At 51.4% G+C, this 21,014-nt stretch overlaps 4 protein-coding genes across 4 annotated transcripts; all 4 read right to left on the reverse strand.

The window, feature by feature from the left end:
• Positions 1 to 931: 931 nt before the first annotated feature.
• On the reverse strand, positions 932 to 9,464 carry K489DRAFT_252665 (uncharacterized protein). The gene is made up of 2 exons (XM_033599973.1): positions 9,259 to 9,464; positions 932 to 9,167 (listed from the first exon to the last, which is right to left on the reverse strand). Exons 1-2 carry the CDS (start codon positions 9,305 to 9,307, stop codon positions 1,153 to 1,155), a joined length of 8,064 nt encoding a protein of 2,687 aa, XP_033458683.1. The 5' UTR covers positions 9,308 to 9,464; the 3' UTR covers positions 932 to 1,152.
• A 2,167-nt stretch (positions 9,465 to 11,631) lies between these two features.
• On the reverse strand, positions 11,632 to 12,239 carry K489DRAFT_321694 (uncharacterized protein; the record flags this gene model as incomplete). Its single annotated transcript, XM_033601563.1, has 3 exons — positions 11,632 to 11,817; positions 11,878 to 11,968; positions 12,022 to 12,239. 3 exons carry the CDS (start codon positions 12,237 to 12,239, stop codon positions 11,632 to 11,634), a joined length of 495 nt encoding a protein of 164 aa, XP_033458684.1.
• Positions 12,240 to 15,262: 3,023 nt separating this feature from the next.
• Positions 15,263 to 18,223, reverse strand: K489DRAFT_381636 (uncharacterized protein). The gene is made up of 2 exons (XM_033605174.1): positions 15,994 to 18,223; positions 15,263 to 15,910 (listed from the first exon to the last, which is right to left on the reverse strand). The coding sequence occupies exons 1-2, from the start codon at positions 17,779 to 17,781 to the stop codon at positions 15,614 to 15,616; spliced, it is 2,085 nt and encodes a 694-aa protein (XP_033458685.1). The 5' UTR covers positions 17,782 to 18,223; the 3' UTR covers positions 15,263 to 15,613.
• A 1,514-nt stretch (positions 18,224 to 19,737) lies between these two features.
• Positions 19,738 to 20,721, reverse strand: K489DRAFT_321266 (signal peptide-containing protein; the record flags this gene model as incomplete). Its single annotated transcript, XM_033601531.1, has 2 exons — positions 19,738 to 20,173; positions 20,288 to 20,721. 2 exons carry the CDS (start codon positions 20,719 to 20,721, stop codon positions 19,738 to 19,740), a joined length of 870 nt encoding a protein of 289 aa, XP_033458686.1.
• Between the last annotated feature and the right edge of the window lie 293 nt (positions 20,722 to 21,014).

Below are 21,014 nucleotides of genomic sequence, written 5' to 3' on the forward strand. Positions count from 1 at the left end.
ACATCGCGTGCACAGCTCCCACCACGACGATGCGGCAGAGCATTGGCCGGATCTGTTGGAAAAAAGTGCGCTTGGTTGGTCCCGGGATTGTCAAAGTCCGTTAGCTCCGGCGGTTTCGTCTCATGTCGTCGGCTGAAGTTCGCACTTTGTCACCAATGCGTCGAGCTCTTACATGATGACGAGAGTACACAGAAGGTCGGCTATTTCCTCGAAGCGAAATTTATTGCGCGTCGAAAAAAAAAATTATTGCGATTCGGCATCTGTATCTTCCGAATCCGAACCCAATCTCTCACGTGAGGATTCAAGCCCACGATGGCCCAGTGACAGCAAGTAATCCCAATAAGGTTGTTGCCGAAAGCACACGCGTCATCGATCGACCGATCGGCAGCAACGACAGTTTATCCAGATCTGAGCTGTGAAATGATTGGAACGTGCTGTCGTCAGCATTGCCGTACTTTCGGGATACCACAGACTCGGAGAGTGCTGGTACACTGCTATGATAATTTGATAGGGACAAATAGAGCATTACGAGTGATGTTGCCGATCAATCAGACAATCAAACATTCAACGTGCGGATCACATGAAAGGTTACGTTGTGGTACCTGCAGCAAGCAGTGCGTTTCCAGGGAACCGGCTCAATCATCGTTGTCAAATTGCCTGCGGTGCTACGATCTCGGCATCGCGTTTCTGGCTACGGCATTAGGTCCGTAGCTCAATCATGCAGGGCACACGGCCACGCAAAATACAGGTCGTTGACGATGGCCATGATCGAGCTTTGGTGCATTGCATCCGCATTTGATAAGGGCAACGAAGGCATATACGAACGTTGTCAATCTGGGCAACACATGTGCTAAACTTTTGTTTCCGATTCGCGCCCACTGCCCAACCTAAGGGTATCATGAAATATTGACCCTCGAAACGCCCGTATTCTACACTCCATTAGAGGCACGTCTGATTGACCAGCTGCGCCTCTCTGTCCCGAATTCGATCCGTAAAAAGTACATTTGTCCGGGAAAAACTGTGTTCTCTGGCACACGGACTTTTCCGGTTTTCCAAAACGCCGTGATCGTGAAGAACAATTCCGAAATATAGCGCGTGGAAGAGAGTTCCACCATCTCGGCTCCGTAATAAAACGCCGTGGACGAGTCTGCTCTAATTCATACCCATACCACTCGGCGCACTGGTCGGTCCAGGGCCGGTCGAGATGCTGTTGTTTTTTACTCCGCCTCCAGCCGTGGGACTGCCTCGACTGATCGCGCCGACATCGATGCTGCTTCCACTACCTCCACCACCGCCAGCGCCATTGTACGACGAAGGCAACTTAGGAACCTGAGGACTCTTCATTAGACTCGTATGCAGTGCTTCACGTGCTTCGCGCTGTGTGCCGGTGCTCGTCAGTCGTCGGATGCCTGAGCGAATGCCTGCTTTGAACCCGGCCGTGGTCGCGCTCCCAACGCTTCTCCCGGAGACGCCATTGCTGCTACCGCCATTGGCCGAGCCGCGATGTCTCGTCGTGTAAGTATTGGCACGATAGCCGACGCCACTATTGTCATTAGCCGTGCCGGTGCCGGAGTAATGCGGGATTCTGGATTGAGAGGCGAGCCCCAGCTTGCCGTTCACTGGCATATCATCGTCTGAGAAAGATCCACTGAGGTGATCAGTATCGTCATCTGTTCGCCCGAAGAAGTCGTGTGCAAGATGTGTCGGCGGTTCCCGAGCTGACGCAGGCCCACGCCGCACGCGATTACTGAGCGCTGGTGAGGTAATGGAGCGATTGTGTAGACCCGGCCGATTTATGACGAGACCGCTGGAGCTGTCAAATTCATCACCGTTGCTCTTTTCATAAATTCTCGAGTCGACAAGCGGCGGCAAAGGCTCGGTAGCGTGTGTGGAGAATGGCGCCGAAGACATGAGTGGGAATGGTTGCATGGATTGTGACATCATGCGCTGGCTGAAAGATGCATGACTGCTGCTTGTGCCTTCGGGAGATATTTGTAGGAAGTGCGGCACGGGATAAAGTTGCGTCTGATGTGGTGTGGATTGTCCATTTTGACGATAGTCGCCCGCCATACCACTATGAAATGAAGACACGCCACTACTCTCGGTCTGTAGGCTGTGGTGCAGGCTAGGTAGAGTGCCATGGCCGTATATGGAGTCGTCCGTGTTCGACCTTCGTAGCGTATAATCGATGGGCGACTCGCTTCCTGGAGAGGGAGTGCCATCATCGAAAAAGTCGTCGAGCGTATCAAGCTTTTCGGCCAGTTCACCAAGAGCAGCGTCATCTCGAAAGTCGTCTGACATCATGGTCGCAGTACGATCAGTGAAGTAGGTCATGGAAGACTCATCATCGCGGTAGAATTCCAGGCTGGGCGTTAGGGTGGGTGTAACGTCGCTTGGCAGACCATAAGCCATAGCGGAGAACACCATATGTACGTTGTTCCGCGTTGCAGCAGCATGCTTGGCTGGCACTGGTATTGACCACCCACTTTCACTCGGCGTGCCGTACAACAAATTCTGATCGCCTGCAGTTGATAGTGGTGATTCGGTGGTTCGAGAGCTGGCCATGGCGAACTCTTGATTATTGATTGGAACGTCGGTCATCTCAACCATGTTATCAAGTACGTCGAGGGCTTGCTGGCAATACTCTGTGGTCAGGAGTCGAAGCAGCGGGGAGATGAGATCTTGCCCATGCTCAGCTATCTCTTGTCTGTGGAGATCCATCTCTGGGAGCAAGACACATAGGATCTGCATGACCTTGGTCTTGAACCAGGAGCACTCATTGTTGACCATACCCAGCAGAAATACCAAGATCTCAAAGTCGTGCGTAGGGAAGTATGTCTTACGGACCGCGGCAAGGCATTGACTGAGGAATTCCTTCGTGTTCTTATACCGTCCGTTGACGTAACCTTCAAGCACTCTTGCGAGACTTGTGACATTCAGCCTCTCTGCCATAACGGCGAGTGCTCGCGCCGAGGCTGCATTAGAGTCTCGTCCGTGATTGTCAAGGGAGTGCAAAAGCCTTGGCAGGTTGGCCAGAGTGGTGAAGAGTAGTCGCTGGTCATGTCCAACAATATCGCTAGAGGGCAATTTGATTAAGCGATCCATGAGCTTGAGTGCGAAGTTCATAGACTGACTGGAGCGCATCCCTTTGTACAGAAGCGGATGAATGCCCTCAAAGTCACCTTCCCAATCAGGTGGCTGATGTTTCGTCAGCTGGTCCAATTCCGCTTCACGTGCAAGGTTGACCCTGATCAGGAGCTGCGACATGATGCCCATGACCTCCTGGAATTCTGATTCGAAGATCGTGTCCAAACAGGCACAGACGGTCCAGAAGATTTGCAGCATTGTCTCGCTTGGGAGTTGCGTCAAATCAGCCATGACGAAGCGAATGGTCGTAAGGATCTGTATGCTAAAGACGTGAATGCCCTCAGTCTCGTGATCGGCGATGGTATTGGACAGGCGAGCTAACATGTCTGCGAGGACCTGATGTGTGATGGACACCGAGAGGCAGCGATAGACCTGGAAGCTTCGACAAGCCACATGACGCACTGGACAGGAGCTCGCCCATGTGGTTGCAATGTTGCCGAGCTCCTCACGAATGCCGGGATATGTTGTTGTGAAGATCCGGACGACTTCATCCACGACAAAGAACATGGATTCAGCCACCGCTCTACCTTGGTCGTCGCCAGAGGGAATGTGCTGATCTGTGTATGACCAGGCAATCTTAGGATCATTTCGGCGAATGAGTTCGATAAAGTCCTCGATGTATTTTTTATCCAGCTCTGGACTTTGGATGGCCAGTGTCGAGATTACAAGCTCATGAATGAGGTGCACAAGCAGTTCGCGTGCATTTTCTTGAACAATGTCAATGTATTGATCCCACTGCACCAGAATGACGTGTAGCAGAGTTGGGAGTCTCTCGAGTGGGAACTGGACCGGCGCCACCACAAGATCAACAAGCAGGATCATGCACACCTGGCTCATCGACATGCTTGTCTGCTTGACACCGGTAGGCAGGACCTCAGATATGTCGGCATGATATGGAAGGCCAGAAGTGTCTGGCGGCGGCTTTCGTAGCATTGTCGGGCGGAAGATGGCCATTTCCTTGGTGCTTATGCGCAATAGAAGGTATTCGATCACGCGTGACCCGGCTGGTGTCTTCGACAGAAAGACAACAACCTGTTTGGCATAATTTACGAAATACTGCTCGCGCTTTTGCAAGCAAATGTCAATGACAAAATCCAGGACAATCTGCACATTTGTGGGATGAGGGCCAGTGGCGAGAGCCTGCCAGAGGGCCTGGATCTCGTTGTGAAGAGTCGGTCCGCTCTTGACCGTGATTTCAAAAAGATTGACCAGCAGCATGTGCGATTCTGCCGACGGACCACCATTTTGTTCTAGGAGCTGAAGGTGTATAGTCTGCATCCAAGGTAGCATTCCCGACACCATGTTACGTTTGTAATCTGCATCGAGCTTGTTGAAGTATGCAGAAAACTCTGAGAAGACATGGAACGCCAGCGCCATGTGTTGGCTCACTAACCTTCGCGAAATCTCGAACTGGGCGTTCTTGTAGACCGTAGTGGTACGGTCCGAAACACTGATGTCCAATTCTTGTAGCTTTGAACTCTTTCCTTCACGCTCCTCGAGCAGACGTAGCAATTTTGCCGATCTCGTACGGACTGTGCTGTCTTCCGTACCGAGCATGTACAATGTAATGCTGATCATGCGCCAAAACGGGACTTTGATACTTGAGGTTTTGCTTAGGACTTCATAGACAACCTCGAAGTAACCCGTCCGCGCCTTGGGCGACTCCGCCAAGTAACTCATGCAGATCGCATTTTCCATAAAGACCGGCTTGTCCGGACTGCTGACGATGAGATTCTGCAACGCTCGCCGTCCTATAGCGTGGACTCGGTCGCTAGGTGATTCAAAAGTCGCGCGAATCCAAGTCAACATGCGATTGACGTCGAACTGTGTGGTGACGCCTTTGCCCGTTACAAAAGACAAAGGGCCCGCGCAAAGGCTGGCCATGGCGCTGAGCGCCGCATACATGAGCTCCACTCGTTCCTTTTCCATTGCTGAGGTCATGATAACTCGAGTCGTTTGGTCGCCTTCGATGTCGAGTATCGATCGGCGCAGATTCTCCTGCTGCCTGCGAAGATGTGACTGGTCTGCCATGAGACCACACCAGTGCTCCATGAGTCCAAATGACGCCTGACGAGATTGAAAGGACATTCCTTTGCTCTCGTCTTTTCGCTTATGTACGATGGTGTAGAAGTTCTCGACCAAAGCGCAGAAGTGCTTGCGCAGTCTTTGATATTCCAAATCATCTTGAATGTGCGCGTCGCTCAGGAAGAGCCGCGACTGAATGATATAATCTGAGATGGTGTCAATAATAGACGATTCACCAGAAACCTTTGAACTTTGCAGCGATGGGCAGATCAAAGATAGGAGGTGAGTAAGCTCGGTGCGGAGGAAATCCCGTCGACGTGAACGTGGATTGCTGGCAGATCGGTTGTGAGTTGCAATTCGTTCTTTGGCATCGTTGTTGCAGCTTGAGATCGAAGGGCGAAGAGTCTCAATCAAGATGTGAAGGAGCGTAGCATTCGTTGCGCCAAGACCAGCGACGGCTGCCGCTCGAACCGATGCATCAGGGACAGGCAAGAATCGCACAACACTTGAGAACAGCTCGCCTGCAGTGGACATCTTCTCGGAGCTGTTTGCCGAAGACCTTGAGCTCTTGCGTATGTGTTGTGAACTCTGACCCGTACCCTGGGCTGCGGTTGGCCTGATGTTAGTCAGGGTTGTGCAAGCAAAGATGAGATGAATCTTCCACTGCTCTACGACGATTTCCGATGACGAGCTTGGAAGACGGGAGAAGGGGCGATTGGAATTAATAGCGTCTTGTAGCGCGAAGTTGGCCGGCTTTTGACCATCGGCAATCAAAGCAATAATTTTCGAGCTGTGTGTGAGGCGCTGGCAGACTAGTTCGCGTGTGAGCGCGACAGCTTGCAGACAGACCTCAGCACTGAGGCGGACCAGGCTTGGGAAGATCTTGAACCAGAGTGTGGCATCATGGGGCACTTCGCTGCTGCAAAGCTCGATGAGAATACTGCTAGGATTACTCTTGCGCAGACCTTTAATAAGTCGACTTCTCTCTGCTAGCGTTAATCGTTCATCTTCGACATCGATAACTTTGTCTGCGCTGCCTTCGAGGATGCTGATGACCCGCACACATGGCTCACCCAGAGCAGTATCAAACTTGGTAATCAATCGCAACACTGTCACGGCCACAGCACGAACTGCTTGTGACGGCGAACAGAGGAAGAACAAACCGTGTGACTCGACTTCATCGACATGGGCTAGCATTCCAGAGAGATCGAGCGATAATTGTTTGACGCCTTGTTCTTGACCCTCACCCGGCTCGGCCATGGCCTTCTGCGTTCGTTTCTGAATGTCGTCAATCCATATTTGTAATAGCTCTACATATAGCTTGAGTGTACTCTCGATGTGACCAGGGCCGAGCAAGCTTCCATCCGAGACAGTGGCGTAGCGATCATCAAAATTGAAAATGAAGCGAGCGAACCCGATTGTGACCTGTTGAGCATGCGATTGACGCGCGATGGATTTGAGCGATTGTGCCGAGGATGATGCGATATGTGACTGCACATGCGCGGTCCCTGTGCAGAGCAGATTGACCAACGGATTAATCGGTAGGTGTGGTGATAGACAACGAGGAAGTGCCTCCACGGCCACATGGAGGAGATCGTAGTATTGCTGCCGTGCATCGTTCGGATTCATGAGCTCGTCTTTCCGTCCAAAATTGAACGCATCCGCCATGGGAGTCTTGGGCGCATGAGATGCAAACTTTTCATCCAGCACGGCTTGACCACCAAAGGTGTTATCACAAATAATCGTGAGTTGTCCAAGGATCTTACAGAATTTGACGTAGTATTCTTTGGTCGTTTCGTTCAACTTGTTCGTCATCATTGGCCGTGACTCACGCTCTGTCCGGCCTGCGGAAAGCACAAAGCCCTGCGAGCGCGTTCTTCGATGCGCTGGAGGCGCTCGTGAAGTTGGGTCCATGAAGGCGTCGCACTCAAAGCGTACTGGAAATGACGGTGCCTCGCCCTTCTCCAGGTCAGCCATGAGTACCAAGAATGCTCGAATAGCAATGACTGTCTTGTCTGGTTCCAGATTTTCAATTTTGAGTTCTTTATCCGTGCTTCCCGAAAAGAGTTCGGCATTCATCAATGGAAAGATAACAGCACGAAAGCAGAAGTCTTGTTGTTTGTAGCCGATGATGCGGATCAATTGGATGAGGGGATCCGCTGTCGCCGGGTCGGTGGAGATCAGGAAACGCTTGCCACTTCCAAATATGAGCTTTACTATCTCGTCCAGCTTCTTAATTATAACATTTTGAGGCTCGTTGCACCGATAGAGATATCTCCAGACAAGCCGGCAAATGGCTTTGAGCGCATGAGATCGAGCTGAGCGTTCCTTCGCTTTCGATTGGAAGGAGGTAGCGAGCGAGAGCCATTGGGAAGCGAACGTGTCAAGCGGCGAGGCACAGAGTAGGACTGCCTGCAAAGGAAACACATATGGCCAATGCTCTGTTTTGGACAGCATCTGCGAGATCTTCGGCTGAAGGGATGCCAGAGTATCCTTCCATTTAAGCAGATTGAGTTGATTAGTCGCCGTGGCCGCGATAGGGAGAACCAGGCTCTCAAAAAGCTCTGCATAGGCGTGCTTCATGATGCGCCCGTGGACTTCGGTGAAGAACTTGCTGAGGAGCTGCAAAACATCACAGGCCCTCTCAAAAGCAGACTCGAATTGATAAGGAACCCGGAGCCATCGCATGCTCTGGACAAGCAAGGCGGTCTTCTTTGCGAAAGAATTGTTGGCCATGCCTTTGATGGAAAGAGACTTGTGCGCAATCTGCAAATCGCGCAGAAATCGGTCTGCTATCTCATCAAATCTGAACGTGCTCATAACGCCCAGGACTTGACCACGGATTGCCCAATTGGCCCGTATGACGGGGTAGTAGGAGACGCTGTCTGGTTCGACATTGTTCAAGCGTCCGTATATGACTTCTTCTAGGCGACGCGCATCGCTCATGGTACCGTCCGGCCCCTTCAGCGCTGCCAGAGTCGTCTGCTCGATGACTTCTATGAAAACGCGGCATATGATGTAAATAGACACTCTAGATCGTTGCTCAGCGTGAGCTTGCTGCTGCTGTACGAGTATGATGTCCGTCGTGCTGGGTGGCGTGACCGCGGTTCCTCTATGAATGCCATTTGCATCGGGCCGCGACTGTGTCCATGCTTGCATAGTCTGCAGCTGATTGAAGAGGTACTGCGCATGTTTTGTCTTCTCTTTTCGCCAGTCAATTACTGATGCAATTAATCTGCCAGGATGTAGTCGATTGATATGTCCCAACGAGCGAATTAGCTGGTCGAAGGCAGGATCAGCTCCAGGTCCACAGATTGGCTCGATCGGAATTTCGGCATGGCCGGCATCAAATAAACAGCGCTCAATTCGACGGTCTGCCTCGGTGATGAAGGAAGTGAAGAGATGGCGCACAGCATATTCTCCCACTGTGCTGAGCTCATGCTGGATTGTAGCCAATTGCGACGGTGAGGCTGGACGCTCGGCGATATGTTTCCCGTTCCCATTGAGCGCGCGTTCAGGTACCCTTCGCTGTGTGAGACTTATATCATACATCTGTTCTGCCATCCCACTCGACACATGATTATTCACTTGTGCCATCGAGGTGCCTTCTTTGCCCGAACCCTTGTGCAACCCACTGGGCACGACAATCTTTTGTGGACTCAACGGACTCGATGCGGTTGCTAGTAAGCTCGGGTCGCGCGAATGTTGAATGCCGTGGACAATGGACGTCTGTCGATGATGGCCGTAGGATAATGATGGCCTTCGTTCAAGATCTATGCTCTGCTTCCCGCGAGCCTGCGTCGCAGTATTCGGTGTAATGCCTCGCGGCGAAGCATTGTGTACGCTGGCTCCACTGAGAGCACGACCACGGGTGTCGATCTGTTCGCGAGGCGGCGGCGCAACGAGGAGTGGTTCAGGTGGAGGACTGGCGCTGAGTTCCAAATAATCCGATGCAGCTGCAGCGACTGCGCGATCGTTCACCTGTGAGGCGACTTCTAGAGAGAGAACAATAGCTGGTCAGTCCATGCGAACATGACAATTGCATAAAGAACAACCGCACGCGCTGTGCTGCAAGGGTCGTGCTACCTTCGCGATCAAACGATTCGACCGTAGGGTCAAGCAGGAAGGTACTCATCCTGAAGGAGGAGTGGAACAATCATGGCCAAGACAAGGCACACGATCGATCACCAGTCTCGGCGCTCTATTGGAAGGTCAGAATGTGATAGAATTTGACTATATCACATGGAAGCGCAGGTCGATCCTATTAGCGAGTCTTGTAGCGGGCCATCAGTCGACCTGTCGCGGGGATGTAGAGGCGCGAATAGCAGAGCAGAGTGATAGGGACGGCGATCTAATTTGTTCGTGAGACACAAGTATAGTACAGAGACGGACATCCATATCGGAAGCGGATTCATTTCGTCTTTCTCCATCGCGCTCGGCCAGCCGGGTGTCAGACAACGCCATGGCCAGGGTGGTGTGGAGTGGTGTGTGGTGTGCCCGTTCGTTGATGCGAGTCGACGATTAGGCTTGTTTTCCTCGCGTTTCGCCGCCTGTTTGAGAGGTTCGTGCCTGATCGAAGCAGGAGGTGGCGGCCAACGGTGGAATTCAAAGTCCTACGGGAAACGGCCTCGATACCCAATTTGGCTTTGGAGCGGTTTTAGCCTTGTCTTGTGGTCAACATCGGAAGTCCCCTACATGCACCTGAGCATACATTTCAGTGCAGACGCACACGCAAAGCTGCACGACGACCGTCATATTACATCCATCGTGGCAGGTGAAAGGAGCAGATGCTGTACCTCCTGGGATACAAGCGTCCCTTTTGTGACATGTAGCGTTGTGAGACGCGGTCACGTCATGCGTTCATTGTGTGCATGAGTGATGCGCGTGCAATCGCCTACATCTGTCATTTCTTTCAATAGTGCATTTAGTGCTGCATATGGCATGTCAGCTCTTGTGCTCACCTACTACAATTGTGATACACTCCATCTTACATACAGCTCATCCGGCATATTTGGTAACACCTTGGCTGTATAGTTCCGATGCTTAACTGAGAGAGAGAGATGAGGTGCAATTCGCCCGCAAATTGCGGCAGCTGATGGCTTGTACCTGAATCATACAATTGGAGTACCACCAAAGAGAATGACGGCGGGTCTCGAATCGAAGATCGACATTCCTACAGAAGCAAATTGTACGTCGATTATGAAGGCATCGATTCACTGGAGGTATCAAAACATCTCAATAATACCCACCGCCATGGGGATGGACGCTGCACCGATGCGCTCGAGGACACTATCTGAGAAGGCAAGATACATGGCGCACTAGAGACTGTAATTAGTTGTCATTCTCAACACGATGTGAATTGAAAATCAATTGAAAGCTATGCGATGGTGGACTTTGATCTTTCGATCGCCAGCCACAATGGCGGCTTCGAAAAGCAGTGAGGCAATCAACACGGTGTAGCCCTTCCGTTGCCGGTCAGGCACTGTGTGGAACGCAAACGAGGAAACAGTAAGGTGCACACTCATAAGCATGACAAGCTATCTACAGATCTCGCGCCTGCGTTTACAATTTCAAAATATATTAATTGCACAAGTCTGTCCAGTAGACCCGTCCAAGAAGAAGATTAATGTTGGTCCTGGAAATGTTGCTCATATCATACTCTCGTCTCTTGGTTGGAAGTGACTGGACAAGCCTAATCGACTTGATATCGAAAGCTCATTTTAGCAATGTGGTTGTTGAATATGCGCGCACCAGGGTTCAGCAAGAAGCCTCAGAAGGATCTCGGCGGGCCTGGCCGTGGAGACTTCCAAGCTGAAGATTGTGTGTGGGTTTCGATGCAATCGAGCGACGTGAAGGAGGTGGTTCGCTGGAAGGTCACTCAAGCTTCATGACAGGATTGATCGAGTCGACTGGGCTGCCCTGGCCGGGCATGGAGGCCGTCACGGCAGACTTCGCCTCAAGGTTGTCCTTGCCTTGCGCGGTGGGACTCTCCTGGCTGAGGTTGCTGTGAAGACCTGATGTCGGGGTCTGTGCGATAGAGGCACCCAGGGGACTGCGGCGTAGTGTTGGCGATACCCAACGCTGTCCTTGAGGCATACCACCGCTCGAAGCCTGCAGGTATTGGTCGAACTCGTTGCCGTGTTGCTGGTTGTCACGGCTCGTGGGACTGACATACTGTGGCGCACGTCGCCATGCTTGTGTTGCATATTCGTACTCGGCCGAGCGGAATTGACGTGCTGCTTGAGTATGTTGCTTGAGCGACTTTTGCTCCTGGGTGTCCGCGTAACGAATCTGCATCTGAAGATCTTTGCCGTTGTGCTTGATGGTGGTGTTGTTGAAGGTCTGAATCACCTCCTCGCATGCCTCACGGGATTCAAAACTGTATACCATCGTCAGTGAACACGTTGCCATAGGACAAGGTGAATGAAAACATGATCATCCATTCGCAGGCAGGAAGACTTACCGAGCAAAGCCGACACCACGGCCATTACCGTTCTTGTCACGCAGGATACGAGATGAACAGACCTTGTGTGGGTGAAAGAGCTGAGCAAGTTCGTGTTCGTTCATTGTCTTTGACAAGTTCGAGACGTAAAGATTAGTGTTACTCTCATCGGAGAACGTCTTAAGCTTGGAGTAGAACGACTCCTACAAGTATTGTGAGTCAGACCTTCTGCTTCATAGCGCCCCCATTGCTGAAGCACTTACCCTGGCGAAGCTGACTTCATATCCAAGATGATGGAAGCCACGGATGCAATTCTCGGCATCTTCGTAGTTGTGATATTTGACAAAGCCAAAGCTGTGATCAGGTCAGCATGTTTAAACGATAATGTTGAAGTGAAGATTCCTCACCCTTTGCAAAGACCGGTCTGCATGTCGATGATCGACTTTGAGCTCTTGATATCGCCAAATCGAGAGCCCCAAACTTGAAGCATCTCATCAGTGGTCTCTGGAAGAAGTCCCCGAATGTAGACATTGGTCTCGCCACGCTGGTTCTCTAGAGCTCTATCCAGTGGCTTCAGCGGCGACGACGGAGCAGGAATAGCCGGCGGGATGACAGGTTCCTGCATGATGAGCATCTTCAGGTCGGGAGAGATGTCACTCTGTTCTTGATGCTTCATTGTTGACAGACCGTATGGAGTACCCATTGATAGGCTCACCGGAGAAGGAGTGTTGTGACTGAATGGGCCGCTCGGAGAACGACGCACTGCAACACCGGCCTGTGGGTAGCCATACCCATAAGCGCCCGCAGGTGTCGTCGGTTGATCATTCTCGTTGGGCGAGATCGAGCCGCGACGTGGAGTGATCAGTGTGGGTATGTCACCAGGGGTACAGTTGGTCCCGGGTGTCCAGTGATGGGAGATGGGACTGTTGTCGTGCTGTTGATAGCTAGCATAGTTCATTGGTGACATGTAATGTTGAGTATGGGGGGTGTACATTCCCGCGGGCTGGTTGGCGTTGGTATTGTACGCATTGGCGTACAGATACGAGGCCGTGGGATTATAGGGAATCGTAGCTTCTGACGACAGAGGTCCATAGGCATTGGCGGTAGTGGACATGGTTGTGTTCTTGCTCTGCGTAGCGAAAGTGGGGTTCTGAATATTCATGCCTTGGAAGGAATGAGCAATGGACGTAACGTCGGAGTTTGGAAGCATGCCATAGCCTTGTCCAGCTTTTCCAACCGACGCAAACCCAGCACCGAAATGAGCGACATTTGTGGGTGGGAAGACTGGAATTGAGCGAGAGTATTGCATGCCGTGTTTCGGGTCGGCCATGCTCGAAGTTTGCTTGTGGTTTGGATCAGCAAATGACCGAGCCCAGTAGGGACTAAGGCTGCTTTTGTGTTGGGTCATGGTGCTTGATTTCGAGAACACTGAGGATCTGGTATGATGATGAAGAAGGCAGAGCTTTCAACCGAACGGGCGAGATATTGTGCTTTGAGGTATCTTTCGTGGACGCTGTCGACTTGATGCTGGCGTTACAACGTGCTTACCGAGGAAGGCTTCTTGATATCGGGGTTGAAGACTCACGTTGCCTTACAAACGCCTGGAGATTCATCGTCAGTATTGTGATTCAGTCGGAAGGTTCGTAGTATGCTTGGAACAGAGCAACGAACGTTCAAATTCAGATGATAAACTCTTGGATGGATGTCGATCGTGCTGGATGATCTCGAGATAAGGAGCGAATAGAGAAAATGTAAGTGGGAACGAATTTGGAGGATGATCGAAATGCAATGCTACCAAGAGGTGTGGGAGATTGTAAGGCAGCTGAATCACAGAGGAACAGAAGCGGAAGAAGAAGTAGAAGCTGCAAAATGAAAGAAGACGAGTGTATGTTTGTGACTGTCATGAAGCGAGGAAGGCAATGTTTGCTCGGGGGGAAGGTTGTAGGTCAGAAAGGAAGTCGAGATGGAGACATGGGGTCACAAGTTCGGTCAAGTCCGATGGATGTATGGGCAGAGTGAAGGCATTGGGTAGGCAAGAGCGTAGAAATCATGGGCATCTCGTGGGCATTGATGATCTCAAGGGTGCCGATGTCATTCCACGATTTCCCGGGACGTCATGTCTTCCTAACCTACCTCGATAGATATGCTATCGCCGTTCCTAATTGTTAGTAGCTGTCTCCTTCTTAAGGATTGAATGCTGAAAATTGCTCCAATGAAAGCCGTGCGATCGGCGCGAAACTTCGAGGTCTATGACAGTAGAGACTGCCTTACCACGAGCCAACGATTTCCTCGATCTGCTTGGTCCGTCGGGATGGCAATAGTCAGGCACAGAAGTGCTATTCGAGCGAGTGTCTCTGTGTAGGTACCTAGGTAGTCAAGCAACCTCGTAAGACCAGCCAAACCTCAACGCATCAACAACAATCGCCTTTATCCAATATCCGAAATGATGGCAACCTTGGGAGGCAAGGAGCTATCAACAACAAGAATGTGGCTCAAGATGCAGAGTTTGACAGATAGTAATTCACATGCCAACCAACACCATTTGTTTAATCGGGGATAAGTGAGAAGGTATGGAATAGTGACTAGGCAGATGCGATCGTAGAGATGTCGAGGTGGCAATGGCGATTGAATGCTGAAAAGCACCTGGGCAAGCACGAAAAGGACAAGCCTTTTGTCGTAGACTCGGGATGGTATGGTCCCCTCAATCAATGACACCGCTCTCCAGTCGGGAATGCACCGTATACCGTGAGGACTTATGTTGCCTGTTGACGAGACCAGCTCGACTGTTGCCCAGACGTGTTCAGAAGCACAAATACAGACAGTGATGTTGTTGGTTTGCTCAGACTCTGCGAGTGCGACGGCGCACATGTACATTGCTGCCTCGCCATCGCCATCTCCTCGACGCAACACGGCATGAGGAACGCTGAAGGCAGACGAGAGTACTGCAGCAGATCTGTCTGTCTGCACCGTCCCAGGGCCCAAAGGAGAAGGTGTGGAACACTGAGTTGCACGACGTTCAATGGCTGCAGAAAGGGAGCAAGTAATCAATTGAACCTGATGAAGACATGCAGAGACATGCCGGATGAACAGGAACGAAGAGCGATGCTTTTCAGAGCTCTGAGGAATTTCTTATGTAGAAAGACCGATGGAAACCATGAATGGCAGCACTGAAGTCTACCTGGGCAACATTCAAACAAGCCCAACCAAAATCAAACAACCCTAAGAACTGCCATGTCGGGATCTTCATTGCAATGTACCTAGGTGTGTATGCCCAGGTGCAGTCATTCCAGAGAGCTGAGCATATGAGCACTTTTCAGATACATTTTTACCCATTCGAGACACCGTTTACTGTGGCAATGTCCCGTTTTAACTCCGAGCATCGCACACTGTGTCGCTGGCGCACGACGTCAACCCTCGTTGCGCGCGGTCCGAGAGGTATACCTTGTGTGCGAGGTTCGTGTTAACTGGACAGGGATGGATGCAGGTTTCGTCGGCGCCCCGTCGCAGAAAACAATTCGAGCTTGAAGATCGCAGGGATACTGAAGCTCTAAGAAATAGTCCTGAATCTCGCAAGGAGAATGACGGTTGAAGAGTCGCGGGCACGGTCTCCACCAGATCGCCTCGAACTTCAAAGCAAACCAAACAAGTCTAGAATAAATTTGTTCATTTCGAAAACTTAGTAAATGACAACCTCTCTCTCTATGGCGCAGAAACCAAAAGTGGAAAAACCCGGAACCCCGCGCAATCTGGTGCCAAAGTGTCCAAGATGTCCAAAAAATGTAACAACGGAATTCCGTTCACCCCCAAAACGATGTGTGATCCGGGGGACGTTCGACGAGCACTGAGCGTTAACATGGGTACTCGAGTTCCAATGACGACCGTATCGCTGTGATGGCGGCTGTGTAGCGTGGACCACCTGCATCTCTATGTCTTTGTGCTTAGACCTTCTTCGCGCGACTCCTTAAATGACAACGAGACAAACTCTTTCTCGTCCACGTTTTATGACCAAACATCCTCCTGGTATTGTCCGCTCGCCCGCATGCCCTTGACGATGTCATCCGCCTTTTTCTTGTCTACGCCTCTCTGCTCGACGATGATTTGAGCCAATGTGTCATTGACCTCGCGTGCCATGTTGGCAGCGTCACCGCAGACGTAGAAGTATGCGCGCTGCTGGAGGAGGGCGTCGATCTCGGCGCCGCGTTCCTTCAGGCGATGTTGCACGTAAACCTTCTTGGGACCGTCGCGGGAAAAGGCTGTGATGAGCTCGAATTGGCCGTTCATTTCCTTTGACCATTGCTGTGGGAAGAATGGTCAGCTTAAAAGTCATGAAATATACTTGAAAACACGCTTCTTCAAGCGTTGTTATGATGTAGACTTACCTCCCACTGCTTCTTGTAGATGAAATCTTGCTCACTGTTGCGGCATCCGAAGAAGAGGACAGTCTTGCCAATGTTCTCGCCATTCGCAGCTTGGTGCGCACGCTCCTGGACGAATCCGCGGAAAGGCGCAACACCGGTACCCGGACCGACCATGATGATGGGCTTGCTAGGATCTGAAGGCAGCTTGAAGTTGGCGTGGCGGACGTGAACTGGGACGTGGATACCGTCGTACTTGTTGCGCGGGCCGGTGATAGCGTAGTTGAGACCGTTAGGATCGGGATTGGCAACACCGGCTTGCTTCAACATGAGGGCGAAGAGATAGTTCGTGGTGACTCCCTTGACAACGTGTGGCGCGCCTGCGGTCTCGACGGACTCGACGATGGCTGTGATCGAAATCTTGTTCTTCTGCACCAATGAAGAGGACGAAATAGAGTAGTAACGGGGCTGGATCTTGTTCAACCCCTCAATCCACAAAGAGAAAGGAATTTTGTCCCAGACTGCGCCTTTGCCAATGTGGTTGAGAAATTGGGCGATGTTCAAATTCTTCTTGGTGACCTGCTCCGCGAACACATCCTTGTCGCCTCCAATTTTGGCCAACTCTTCCTTGATATTCTCGCTTGGCGAAAATTGCGCAAGGGTAGCAACGAACTGTCTGGAAACGGGAGCGCCAATTTCTAGCTGGTACCGGAGGATAGTTTCGTACGTAGTAGGAACCGGGAATGGCACTTTGGCGGTCGCGTCCAATCCCTTCACACCGATAACGGTGTCCTTCTTGTCTGTAAATCCGATGACCTTCAAAAATCGATCAACTTCCATTCCAGAGTTGTTGGGCCAAACTGCAATGTGATCGCCCGTGGTGTACGACAAGTTCGACCCAGAGATGTCAACCTCAAGGTGCAGGCAGTTCCGGGTTTTGTCATTGAAAAGCTCGTAAGACTCGACGATTGGGGCGATGAACGGGTTGTGCGCGTTGTAAGGTCCCTTGGAGAGGCCCTCGAGGTGGTTTTTGTTCGGCTCACCAAGGTAGACCGTGGTGTCCTCGATACTGAGCTCAGGCTTCTCGGTGATCTCGAAGACGGGCTCGTACACGGCCTCTCGTTCCTCAAGACCCATGCTCTGGGCGAGATCAGCCCACATCGGCTCTTTCCAGGCCAAAAAGTCCTCTTCCATGGTGCCAGCACCATCATCGCCTTCTCCTGCAGTGCCGATACGAGTTCCGCCGAGCTTTGTGAAGATCTTGTCCACATCGCGTACCATGGAATTGTAGTGCTCGTAGGTGTTGTTGCCGAGACCGAAAGCGACGTACTTCAGGGACGACAGAGGAGCATCGTCGCTGGTCTTTTCGCTGAATGAAATGTCATCTCCCTTGAAAAATTCGTAGAACTCGACCGCGTTGTCGGTCGGCTCGCCCTCTCCGTATGTGGCGAGAATGAAGAAGGCGATGTGGTCTTCGGGGAACTGATCCATGTTTTCATAGTCGTATTCTTCGAGGTCAGCGGTCATTGTCTTCAAGCCAAATCGCTGAGAGCCCTCCTTGGCCAGCCGTGATGCGTAATCTTCCGCGGTACCAGTCTGTGAGCCATAGAAGACGACACAGTTCTTCCCACTCTCCTGCATTTTCTCCAGGATATTCCTGCTCTTGCCGGCTTTGAGTGCTGCGCCATTTGCGAGGACCGCTGAGTATGGGTCTTTCTTGACCGCCCAGTATGTGCCCTTCGTGAAGTAAGCGACGGTTCCAAGGAGCAAAACCAAAAGAACAACGATGTCCAAAGTGTCGAGTGCAGCCATGATTAAGCCTGTCCAGCTATAGACGAGCTGGTGCGGGAGCTCGATTCTGCCTGTAAATTCAGAGCGTGCCGAAAAGAGAGACCAGACGTAGAATAATGATGTATATATTCCTCTGGATGCGCGCCGCGGATCTCGCTCGCTTATCGTATTTCGAGGGAATCCGGGAACCGGAATCGCTTTCGGTCGGGCTGCGGCTGATGAACGTGCGGAGGAAGAAGGACTTTACTAAAATATCCACAGATGTAATCAGCATCCAAGAAATTGTGAATTAGTGCCGCCCAATCTCTCGTCAGCGGGCAGAGCTCGGTGAACTGATGACCTGTGTATTATGAGAGGAAAAAAGGGAAGTCAAAGCATGTAAGCACTATGAGCAGCGGGCATAAAGCAGCATTTCTACGAAAACTTGCGACTTCTCAGGATATCCGTCAAACGAGCGCCGGCTCCGCTCGTTGTCTTACAGCCACACTAATCGCTTTATGAAAGAAGTGGGACGAGACGATCGGGCTTGGCCATGTGTGTAGAAGCCGATGCGTGCCATGGAAACCTTACTTCTGATGAACCCCACAGGACGATCAGTCCCGCAACAGGCGGGAGGCAAAGGGGACACATCGGCGAGAATGGAGCCCCTGCGGAGACATAAAATGTTGTAATTCCGTGAATGGACACGATGGGTTTCATCGGGAGCACAATCTAGCCGTCGGCCGGTTCTCCAACCGACGAGCGCACAAAGGAAAGTCGTCAACGCCTGCCTGTCTATCCCTACCATCTTGAGGTCGTGCACATCTGTCTGCGGCGGCCGTTCATGTTTGCCGTTCCATGTGTCGAAGGAATACTGGCCAGATATGCATTTCGGCGCGCCCTGCTAGTTGTTGTGCACCTATATGTGCAGCGGGGCTGACGTACATTACTCGAGGCCTCATTTTGTTATGCGCCAGGCTGCCATTATTTTGTCCCCGTCATCTCGGTTGTCACTGTCCACATCGCACTAGAATAGATGCGTGATTATCGAGTTGAAACCCACAGAAGCATGATGCGATCTACTGGGAACCACGTGTCGATATTTTAAAGGCAGGCGCAGCGGTGATATTGCGAGAACGATCTTGATCCTCCGCGTGCACAGCAAAAAGTCCATCAGAGATCTACAGTAGAGATGCCTGTCAAGTTCCGCCTGCATCAATTGTGCGCCACTGATCAAGTCGTGTCGTCAATGATCATATGGCGGGCACGGTTCATAGCCTGCGAAACCATCCGCCCTCGCGATCGTCGTTCTCGTTTCATTCTTTTGGGATTACAGCACACCTGGGCGGTCTCCAGCATTGGCATTTAAGCCCCTCCCGTCCTCTAATGAATGCGTGTCTGATTTATGGTTCGTGTGGGGGATAATTACCACCTAACCTCCTGCTGTCTCCTAAAGCCGATGTCTCACCCTTATGTTCCGAGCTCCGAGCACCACGGGCACGATACAAATTTTGACAGGCCGCTTTCCGGACCTTCATGTGTACAATGATCTCATCACTTCACGTAAATCTGGCCGATTCCTGTCAATCGATGTACACGTCGTAAGTAGACTTGAATGGATTTCGTAAGGGCAGTTTCCACAGGGTCCGACTTCCATTTGCGGATTCATAATAATTTATTTGTGACATTGACTCGAAGATGAAGAATTGAGGGACGGAATGCAGATCTACCGAGGCACATGCCACTTCATCAGATCCTAGTTTACCACCAGGGCTGCTGCCCAGGTGGGTACGAATCCGACATGCAGGTCGCTAGCGTTCTATTTCATCGACAAAGGGTACTGTCACGTGGCATGTCATTCATCATCTTCATGTGACGACAACCTTGGAAAGCTCATCCCGCGTTGAATGAACGCAATCATGTACGACGGTTCTTCAAGACGTATCCAATTACGAACATCCTTCCCCCAGTCGTGCTCGCGCCCTGATGATCTTTGAATCACAGAGACGTCCAATACGCGTTCGCATCTACGAACAACCGTTCGACTTGGCAGATGATCGATGATGCGGCGGCAATATCACATCGCAATACCGCAGCGGACAGTGCCCGCAGCCCGCTCACCATACCTTCAAGTATTTGTGTCACCCGGACTCTTGAGTCGCGTACTGGGAGTGGCGGCCACGTCGCTGTCGGATTGACCATGCACCCGTTGAGAGGCAGGACAATCTCTGCCAGTTCATCAAGTAGGCCACTGAGTTGTCTGAGGTCGTCCGGCACGGTTATGTTCGAGTCTTGCGAAACGTCATTGATCAATGTGCCGAGTGTGACAAGTCCGGCTTGAATGCTGAGCTGCAGACCTTCATTCTCGACACCACGGAAACACTGTAGTGGGGAAGTGGCTGTTGCGGCTGGCGAAGTCGTCGCTGTTGCAGTGCTGGCCACAACTGGAAGTGAGGTTTGGCCTACCATTGCACGAAGTAGTCAGCAATATGCGACAGCTCCCGAAGAATCATACATGCGCAAGCTTGCAGGTGACTGAGTCTCGAACTTACAAACATTCAAGCCATCAACGGTGGTGCCTAGTGCCGTGCTCGTCGCATTCCCTACGTCCACACGAAGATTCCAGATCATCGTAATAGGGACATGACTGGCGCCATACAGACTGGTCACTGCTGCGTTGATGTAGTGCACGTCTGACAGATCCGATGGTGTTTGAACGGTGAAGTTGACGTTGTTCAGCACGTTAGAGCGCGCTGAGCCGAGATAAAAGGAACCCAGTAGGAGTGGTCCAAGGTAGCCACGGTAAACCGCTGGCGACAGACTGAACGCCACAGAAATATCTGCGACTGATTGGATGTAGTTCTCGGTGATCAAGGATACTGTGATATTGGCGTTCGGTGAGATTACTTCCGGGCCGGCGAGGCCAACGATGCGGGCTGCGACGCAGCTACACAAGATTGACAAAGAGATGACGAAGCGCATTGTGTTTATTGTACTGTATTGATGATGAGGTTCGAGATGAATGTTGATGCTTAGCTCTACGTTGAGAAAGTGTGTAGAAAGATTGATACCATCAGGCAACTTTGACAGTCACACGAGACGTCCACAGCGCTTACCAAGACTTTCTTGGAAGAAGCATGGCTCAACTAATAATAACACATGATGCTTCAAAATGGGAAGTCATACATCCGCAGCCAGAGACGCGCGTACCGCTGACTTGAAGGTCATCTGAACGCCCGAGCACGAGAGCGCTTTCGGGCAAAAAAGGCCATCGG

The sequence above is a fragment of the Dissoconium aciculare genome (assembly GCF_010015565.1).
Source record: "Dissoconium aciculare CBS 342.82 unplaced genomic scaffold K489scaffold_8, whole genome shotgun sequence".
Classification (NCBI taxonomy): Eukaryota; Fungi; Ascomycota; class Dothideomycetes; order Mycosphaerellales; family Dissoconiaceae; genus Dissoconium; species Dissoconium aciculare.

Coding starts and splice junctions, on each gene's coding strand:
- K489DRAFT_252665 (XM_033599973.1), bottom strand. CDS start 9,307: ATGAGTACCTTCCTGCTTGACCCTACGGTCGAATCGTTTGATCGCGAA. Junction 9,168..9,258: donor CGAATCGTTTGATCGCGAAG/GTAGCACGACCC, acceptor TTCTCTCTCTAG/AAGTCGCCTCACAGGTGAAC.
- K489DRAFT_381636 (XM_033605174.1), bottom strand. CDS start 17,781: ATGGCTGCACTCGACACTTTGGACATCGTTGTTCTTTTGGTTTTGCTC. Junction 15,911..15,993: donor TCTACAAGAAGCAGTGGGAG/GTAAGTCTACAT, acceptor TTCTTCCCACAG/CAATGGTCAAAGGAAATGAA.